The sequence below is a fragment of the Oncorhynchus masou genome, chromosome 4 (assembly GCF_036934945.1).
Source record: "Oncorhynchus masou masou isolate Uvic2021 chromosome 4, UVic_Omas_1.1, whole genome shotgun sequence".
NCBI lineage: Eukaryota > Metazoa > Chordata > Actinopteri > Salmoniformes > Salmonidae > Oncorhynchus > Oncorhynchus masou.
In genome coordinates this window covers 10,034,205-10,043,450 of record NC_088215.1, presented here as the reverse complement: position 1 = coordinate 10,043,450, position 9,246 = coordinate 10,034,205, and the positions used below count along the sequence as shown (strand labels likewise).

Here is a 9,246-nt window from a genome sequence, read left to right as displayed (position 1 = left end):
CTTCTATATTTATCTGGATAATTCCTTTGGTCGTCATTGCAGTAACAATTTCAGTGACCGTAACCAATTAAATATTCATTTTTCTGCTCTGCTTCACCTACAACAAATACAACATTTGGTTTTGTTCAATTTAGGAGTTAAGCCTCCCTGAGTGAGACAATTTTAATAATGTTTATCTGGAATACAATTCTGAAGTATGCCCAGACCACAGCCTTAAATTACACCTGTAATTTAAGAAATCATTTAGGGTACATGTTGCACATTAATGTAGGCTAATTGAGTATTATAAAATCACGTGCTGTAGCCAGGTCTCTGGGCTTGTTGAAATTGTATGGGCTCCGGCTTTCTCAGCACACCACTAGATGGAGCCACAAACCATTATGTAGTGAAAATTCCTCAAAACAACGTGACCGTTTTAGGCTGAGAGACTGAAAATGTTCTCGCTAGATAGTGATGCAAGTAACTCCTACCGTCCCACGAAGAGTGGCGGTTCTGACTTCAGCAGAACTAGCTATGTATCATCATTGGATAAAGAGTACTTTCCCTAAATTTAGGTAGGAAAGATTTGCTGTACAGAGCAACAAAACAAAAAGTATGGCATTGCCCCAGATATACAGTATTTCTCAGACAGTAAAATCAATCCCCAGCCTGTCTGTACTTTAATATATTCTTTATTTTCTTAAACAAAAATTGAAGTAAAAACCTTTTCTGTAGAAAGACAAATTCCCTGTCAGTAGCGTTCCACCTAAGGTTCTTGATTTAGGGCCAGTAGACTCCCCCTATTAGGTTCCCTTCTACTGTGAGAGTCAATATAAGTATATTACACCACTGAGTCAGTATTAACTCCTTACTAGCTCATGAATTAACTCATGCAGACCTTCGAGAAACACAGTTGGAAAAACGTTAACAGCAAATAGTGTTAAAAGAAACCGTTACACAGAAAGAAAGCATGTGAGCAGTACAATACACATTGTCCAGTCACCTCTGGCAGTGTTTAACTAGCATTGAAATAAAACATTTTAAAAAGGAAGCTACATGATTATCGTCACAAAATAAAATCTCTTTGGCATCGATTACCCACCGAAAAGCGCACAACAACCTTGAAGCGTCCTTGACTAAGAAACGGTGCATCATCAATATTATACTTAGAAAACAGATGGCAAAAGCCCTGTTAGATTCGGAGTCCCACAAGTCAGTGATAATTGCATATGCTACATCGAGGTGAGCGGAGACCGATTGACATCACTCTATTTGAAGGTTCTGTGTGATTGCTTCTTCCTCCCTTCAGTGGTCTGTAGAGAGAACAGTATCTTTATTAAAAAGTGGTGTGACTTGTTTTTAGAATAATAGGTGCATGTAACTAATGGCTGCTTGGTCTTTCGTGTATCTGCGCGCTTGACAATAAGAGCGCGTGTACATTTGTCTATTGGCTGTATGCACGGACCGTTGTCCTAATAGCGCTCAGCATATCCCGGTTGCCTCATGCTGCCGTTCTGGTACTCGACATCGGACATCCCCATCTCGCCTTCCATGGGCATGTCAGCAGGGTAGTCTACATAATGGGGGTAGCCTGCATCCAGCTCTGAAACACACACATACTTAGATCAACACTTTGCAAAACATTAAATTATCTAGAGATGATACCCTTATTTCAATCATAAAACGGGGGGGGGGCTCACTTTTAACATGGTTGAAGTTACATAGATCAATTGCTTTCCCTCTCCTGAATACAGTGTAATCATATCAGAAATTCAAATATAGCAAAGCAATACATTTAACTTTACACAGCCCATTGGAACAGTGACCATCTGGCACATGAACCCACAGAGCCACAGCCAGCGTTCTGTTCTGCCCCATGTCAGTGTGTCAGTCAGTATGGGCACCTTTCTGCCAGAGTGAGTTACTCACCGTCGACTGCGTAGCCTGCCTCCATGGGGACAGTGTTGTGGGCCTGGGGAGGGGGTCACGAGAGGTGAAAGGTCAAAATCAAGTCAGCGAGTTGCCCATATATGTACGACAGAAACCGTGTCAAACTGCCAACACTGTCACCTGTTTTCTTAACCTGCATTATCTACCTTTCTCTAAATACAACATATTACACTGCCATTTTACAGAAACTAAAATACTTCACATGTAAGAATCGCCGAAAAATGTAATACATGCATTTTTATCAATGTTAAATTACCGCTCGAAGCAAAGCATTTTCTTCAGTTAAACCTCAATTTGTTATTAGATCCTGCAGTGTCTCCCTCCTCGCCACAGAGGGCGCTAGAGGCCGAACATAGCTCCCACTCACCATTTCCCAGGCGGCGGGGTCGTGCTTGAACAGGGAGTGCGTGAGCTCCACGGACACACGCTTCTTGTAGTCGGAGTTCTTGTCCTCGGAGATGCGGAAGAGAACGGCGGCCGCGTAGGTGGCTGGGAGGGAGGAGCAAGGTTATCACATGGACATATTGATTGGCTGACACAGTAAGTCAATCTCCTCCCAAGTTCTGAGAGGATGTATCAGGGGGAATCAAATGCCTGCAGTGTGCAATGCTACTTCTCAATCCTGGTGTCATTCAACAATTGAGTTAAGAGATCAGTTGTGACCCAGACTCAATAATGGGTCAATTAAGTGCGAGAGAGAGATGAAAACCAGCAGAGACTTGAGGCTCCACTGGTTTATGGAAATGTAGCCCATTACACAGTCAGACAAAAAAACAACAACGTTCTCTTCCAGGTAATAACTTCCTCTCAAATGGAGCCAAACAACGACCTCTGAATCTCTCCGCAAGGCCCTCCAGCGGGTGGTGATGACGGCCCAGTGCACCACTGGTACCGCGCTCCTACCTATTTAGGACATCTACTGGAAACGGTGCCCGAGGAAGGCCTACAGCGTCATCAAGGACGCCACACATCCCATCACGAGCTGTTCTCTCCCTTTCTGTCCAGCAGACGGTATTGGTCTGATGCCAACAGGCTCAGAGACAGTTTCTAACTACAAGCCGTCAGACTGCTGAACACTTGAACTGGTCTGAGTCTCCGCACCTTGCTACCAGACTTATTATACTTCTACATTTATACACTTGCCCGCCCCCCCCCCCCCATCCCCGAAACTTGTAAATATTGGACTATAGATTGCGCCTTCCTGTATTTGACTTACGCTAAAATGTTTTCTATTCTACTGAGCCATTTACTTTGTTTGTATTCGTATTGTTGTTGCATTGTCGAGAAGGAACCCGCAAGTAGGCATTTCGCTGGACGATGTATGCTATTCGTATACCGTACAACTAATAAAATAAAAAAACGTGACACTAGTGACGCTTCTATTGCAAATCCTGATTTTTGATGTGGTTTTAAGAGAAGTGGTCTCACCGATGCCCTCGTTGTTGGAGTGCAGCAGCTCCATGAGCGGCGCGGAGGCTCCCTCTGCGTCGATCATCTCCGCAGACTGCTTGTCCAGGGCCAGCTCACACAGAGCCCCCGCTGACACACGCTTCACGTTCTCCACTGGAGAGTACAGCAGCTAGGTAGGAGGAGGGAGACGATGGTTAACACACACAATCTACAGGAGACATAAGCAGCAACAGAGATATTGCCGTCTTAAAAGCAAGAAACGTATGAGATTTAAAAAAAAGCTCTTACCTGTACAAAGAGCGGGATGGTCTGCATGCTGGCGATCTCTCCCCTGTTGATGGGGTCTCTGGCCATGATGTGTAGGGCCCCTGTGCATCCTTCCACAATCTCCTCCATCCTCACGCCATCCTGAGAGAGAGCCAGAAAGCAAGAGTCAGTAACAAAAAGAGACTAGGGAGGTTAAGAATAACCGTTGGATACATTTATTTATATACATATATATTTATTTTTTAAAGTCAATAGATCTGTTTCTACATCTACCTGGTATGTCTGCTGTGTGGCGGAGCCGTGTTTCTGGGCGTCCTGGTGGGCTTTGAGCAGCAAATTGACCAGGCGTGGGATGGCCCCGGCGTCCCTCAGAGGGGTCTGGTTGTCTGGGCACAGTGCCAGGTTACGGATCAGACCAACCACAGCCTGAGGACAAGAGAGAGGCGGGGTAAGAGAGAGATGCCATTTTGATTAGTAAGCACAAAGAAAGCAACATTTTTTTGGTTAGAGACTGTTTGTTTTACAAATATCACCCATCTCATCATCGTTTACAGTTTCTCTCGCGATGCCATTTCTCTCCCTCTCCCCGTTCTCTCTGTAGCTTCTTCCTCATCCCTCATTTTCCTTCTTCCATCACAACCTTGTCTTCCTCTTTCCATCTCTCCTTAAGCCTCCTACTTCTCACCTCATAGCGAATTAAGCAGCCGGTTACGTGAATGGTTATCCCTTTCCCTGGGCAACCATCTGTCAACTATTCATCTCTCTATCCCACAACCCCTCACTTTCTCCCCCGCTCACCTTGATGACAGGCCAGTAGTAGGGCTGGTTGAGCAGCTTGACGATCGCGGGAATGCCATAATGCATGCGCACGGCATTCTGGGCCACCTCGGCGTCAGAGTGGCGCGACGTCAGGTGACGCAGGGCGCACACGGCCGGCTCCGCCACGTCCTCCTTCTCTCCCGCCCTCAGGACGGCGTGGATGAGCGCCTCGATGCCGTTGCCCTGGGTGACCATGGCCTTGTTGCGAGCGTTGTTGCAGGTGAGGTTGGAGAGGATGCCAGTGGAGCAGGTGAGCATGTTGACGTCGTCAGAGCTCAGGAGACCAACGAGAGTCTGAAGGAGACTGTCCAGACCCTCCTAGAGAGAGACAGAGTTTAGTTCATCTGTAGTATACTAGTGGTTCTTAAACACATGGCTGTTGCAATAAATATGAACATTTAGAGTAAATGCAAGTGGGGTTAAAAGGTCAAAGGTTAGGACAAATGAGAGAAGCAGACAGCAAGGTGGAAACAGCCTATATGGCTCTAGGTTGGAAGGTAGGAGTTCTCACCTGTTTCGTGGCGGCGTCAGACAGGTTCCTCAGGGTCCACAGACAGTTCTGCATCAGACGCGGACTGGAGCCTGTCAGGTGCATCCCCAGAGCCTGCATCCCGCCTGACAGAGGGAGACAGAGACGTCCTTCATAATCTCATAGCATTACAACTGAAGGGGGGGGGGGAAGACAATTTCTATTCATAAAAACCACAGTGTCGCTCGTTGCAAATCTAATACACTTACCAGCATCCACGATGGCAGGTTTGTTGCTGGGGCAGACAGAGAGAACTTTGAGCACGCGGCTGGTGGTCCACAGGAGCTTCTCATAGCTGTAGTTCCTCATGATGTGGACCAGGCCCTCCGGACCACTGTTAGCCAGGATGATCAGCTGAGAGAGGAATGATGGGAAAAAAATGTTTAAACAACATGAATCAAGCAATAGCATTTCTATGAGCAGCAAAGTGTGGACATTCACTTTTAGTCCAGCTCGTGACATGTTTGGATGTGCCCAATTCCTGGTTTTCCCAGTAGGGGTTTAGGCATTACAAGGTTAATGGGAACATCTTCAAAAGGGTCAAAACATTCCATGTATCACTCCTGTCCAAACATGCACTTACCCATTAAACCACAGGCAAGCGCACACAGGGCAGACATCCCTACCCGGCCACACCTGTCTCATATCCACACATGCTCATAAGCGTGCAGTCACAGAATTACTATGGCAGCCACACCCATGCCAACACAGGGCAATCATTCAAACACATTGTCATTCACCCACCCCCACACACACACACACACACCTTGCTCTCCTGGTTGCCGTAGGACAGCAGCTGCAGGCAGTCGGTGGTGATGGCCAGGAACTTGGGGTTGCTCTTCTTAAGCAGAGGCACCATTCGCTGCAGGCCATCGGCCAGGCGCACCGCCATCTTGGCTCCCTCCTGGTGCAGTAGCAGGTTGTGGAGGGTGGTGATGGCATAGAACAGCACAGACTCCATGGGAGAACTGACAGAGGGAGAGAGTTACCGTAAGGATTTCCAGAGATTAACATAGTAAGACTCATAATGAACTGTCAAAATGCTTTGTCAATAGAAGGCCACAAAATAAAAAAGGCCACAAAAGGGAGTTGCGAGAATGAGACGATGCACTCCCACATTCAGTCCATCAGTCTCCTACCTGAGCATGCGGACCAGGGCAGGGATGCCCCCGCACTTGAAGATGGAGAGCAGGCCCTCTCTCTGGTGGGACAGGTTGTGGAGGATGCTGGCTGTAGCCCGGGCTGTCTCCATGTCCCCAGTGTTCTGCATGGCCCGCACCACCGCCGCCACCATCTGGGGGGACGCCATCAGCGCCCGGCGAGACGCCTCCTTGCGGGTCAGCTGGTTGACGATCAGGGAGGCTTTGTTGACTACCACCTGGAAGACAGAGGGGGGTTTGGTTCGTTTGAATGGAGGGAAAAATGCAGAGATATTGACTATTGGAGAAGTACAGCAATGTGAATGAATGACAGCCAGGTTGACTACCACCTGTGATTACTAGTGGTAAATAACATGAACGAATGAGTGATTGAACAAATCAATGTCTAAATGACAAGGGTGGATTGATGGCTAGATGCCTAGGGTTGATAAAAGAAACATGCATAGCAGGGTTGTGCTCTTTTCAGAATTGAAAATGCCTCAAATTCCAATTCAATTGAAGTAGTAAACATGGTTCAGAATTGCAATTCAAATGAATTCAAGGAAATTGAAATTAAATAATGCCTCTTCTATTCTATAATGGTGTAGTCAAATATACATTTGAAGTCGGAAGTTTACATACACCTTAGCCAAATACATTTAAACTCCGTTGTTCACAATTCCTGACATTTAATCCTAGTAAAAAATTCCCTGTCTTAGGATCAACACCTTATTTTAAGAATGAAATGTCAGAATAATAGTAGAGAGAATGATTTATTTCAGCTTTTATTTCTTTCATCACATTCCCAGTAGGTCAGAAGGTTTCGTACACTCAATTAGTATTTGGTAGCATAGCCTTTACATTGTTGATCTTGGGTCAAATGTTTTGGGTAGCTTTCCACAAGCTTCCTACAATAAGTTGGGTGAATTTTGGCCAATTCCTCCTGACAAAGCTGGTGTAACTGAGTCAGGTTTATAGGCCTCCTTGCTCGCACACACTTTTTCAATTCTATTTTATTTTAATTTTACCTTTATTTTACCAGGCAAGTCAGTTAAGAACAAATTCTTATTTTCAATGACGGCCTGGGAACAGTGGGTTAACTGCCTGTTCAGGGGCAGAAGGACAGATTTGTACCTTGTACCTTGTCAGTTCGGGGGTTTTGAACTCACAACCTTCCGGTTACTAGTCCAACGCTCTAACCACTAGGCTACCCTATTCACAGATTTTCTATAGGATTCATGTCAGGGCTTCGTGTTGGCCACCGATACCTTGACTTTGTTGTCCTTTGGAAGTATGCTTGGGGTCATTGTCCATTTGGAAGACCCATTTGTGACCAAGCTGTAACTTCCTGACAAATGTCTTGAGATGTTGCTTCAATATAGCCACATACTTTTCCTTCCTCATGATGCCATCTATTTGTGAAGTGCACCAGTCCCTCCTGCAGCAAAGCACCCCCACAACAGGATGCTGCCACCCCCGTGCTTCACGGTGTTCTTTGGCTTGCAAGCCTTTTCCCCTTTTCCTCCAAACATAACGATGGTCATTATGGCCAAACAGTTCTATTTTTGTTTCATCAGACCAGTGGACACTTCTCCAAAAAGTACCATCTTTGTCCCCATGTGCAGTTGCGAACCATAGTCTGGCTTTTTATGGAGGTTTTGGAGCAGTGGCTTCTTCCTTGCTGAGCGGCCTTTTATGTCGATATAGGACTCATTTTACTGTGGATATAGATTATTTCGTACCCTTTTTCTCCAGCATCTTCACAAGGTCTTTTGCTGTTGTCCTGGGATTGATTTGCACTTTTCGCACCAAAGTACTTAATCTCTAGGAGACCGAATGCGTCTCCTTCCTGAGCGGTATGACGTCCACGTGGTCCCATGGTGTTTATACTTGCTTACTATTGTTTGTACATATGAAAGTGGTACCTCCAGGCTTTTGGAAATTGCTCCCAAGGTCTACAAAAACATTTCTGAGGTCTTGGCTGATTTTTGGGGATTTTCCCATGATGTCAAGCAAAGAGGCACTGAGTTTGAAGGTAGGCCTTGAAATACATCCATTGGTCCACCTCCAATTGAGTCAAATTATGTCAATTAGCCTATTAAAAGCTTCTAAAGCCATGACATCATTTTCTGGAATTTTCCAAGCTGTTTAAAAGGCACAGTCAAAGACGCAAAGACAGACGTATCAAACAACCCGTACTGTACCTGGTCCTCATCGTTGAGCAGCTTGGTGAGCTCGGGGATGGCGCGCGTGGCCAGCTCGGCGTCGTCCTGGTAGTTGATGAGGTGGACGATGGCCGTCTTGAGGAGCTGCGAGGGCTCGGCCAGCCGCTGGACGTTGGTCATCTGGGACGGGTCAGTCTGGGTGGACAGGATGGTCGTGCCCTCCATCACCGTCTCTGGGAACATGGCCGCCCGGACACGCTGGGCCCGGGTCAAGGCATACTGAGACTCCACTTCTACAGGGAGGGGGGAGAAGGCTGTGGTTTGTATTTTTAGATGTTGGGTTTGAATGATAGTTTAGTATTAAGCAGTAATAAGGTGTGTGTGTGTGTGTGTGTGTGTGTGTGAGTGAGAGAGAATGTTTATGTGTGTGTGTTTTAACTCCATGGTCCTAAGTGACACAGTGCATGTTTGCAGCAGGTTGTATTTTTGAACGTTTCTTTATGTCAATTTGAGCGCGTGTATTCAAAGCACTAAACTGCGCGCATCTCACCAGCAGGGTTCTCTGAGACGACGGTGGTGGTGACGGTGCTGTACTGCTTGGTGCTGTACTCGGTCCCGTCGTCATCGGTCCTCACTGTGGTGGCTCCTGACTGGATCCCAGAGTCCCCGGCGTAGTAGGTCTGCTGCCACTCTTTCACCTTCACCCTCCCCTCATTGCCCACTATAGAGGGAAGGAGAGCAGAGAGGTTAGACTGGAAGTGCACTTTGAAGTTATATATTATCCATGTTCAACACACTTGTTAGTGCCCTCAGGGCGCGCCCACTACAGAGGGAAAGAGGGGAGATCTATGTGGTTATTATGGACTGCACTTAGAATAATAGCTGACACTCTTGTTAACGCACTAGGAGGGAGAGCAAAGAGGGGTTACTAGAGACAACACTGCACTTGGAAGTTACCTATTATGCATCTAACATGCTTGTTAATTGC

At 46.5% G+C, this 9,246-nt stretch overlaps 1 protein-coding gene across 2 annotated transcripts in view; it reads right to left on the bottom strand.

The window, feature by feature from the left end:
• Positions 1 to 655: 655 nt before the first annotated feature.
• Positions 656 to 9,246, bottom strand: part of LOC135523464 (junction plakoglobin-like) — a 30,355-nt gene continuing 21,764 nt past the window's right edge. For both annotated transcript variants that reach the window (XM_064950154.1, XM_064950161.1), the window contains exons 3-16: positions 8,809 to 8,979; positions 8,298 to 8,551; positions 6,094 to 6,332; positions 5,721 to 5,922; positions 5,164 to 5,308; positions 4,937 to 5,040; positions 4,405 to 4,743; positions 3,880 to 4,032; positions 3,628 to 3,747; positions 3,358 to 3,508; positions 2,297 to 2,418; positions 1,909 to 1,951; positions 1,445 to 1,582; positions 656 to 1,292 (exon numbers count right to left, since the gene is read on the bottom strand). In XM_064950154.1, coding sequence (XP_064806226.1) covers positions 1,452 to 1,582; positions 1,909 to 1,951; positions 2,297 to 2,418; positions 3,358 to 3,508; positions 3,628 to 3,747; positions 3,880 to 4,032; positions 4,405 to 4,743; positions 4,937 to 5,040; positions 5,164 to 5,308; positions 5,721 to 5,922; positions 6,094 to 6,332; positions 8,298 to 8,551; positions 8,809 to 8,979 — 2,174 coding nt within the window. In that variant the 3' untranslated portion in view covers positions 656 to 1,292; positions 1,445 to 1,451. The remainder of the gene's footprint in view (positions 1,293 to 1,444; positions 1,583 to 1,908; positions 1,952 to 2,296; positions 2,419 to 3,357; positions 3,509 to 3,627; positions 3,748 to 3,879; positions 4,033 to 4,404; positions 4,744 to 4,936; positions 5,041 to 5,163; positions 5,309 to 5,720; positions 5,923 to 6,093; positions 6,333 to 8,297; positions 8,552 to 8,808; positions 8,980 to 9,246) is intronic.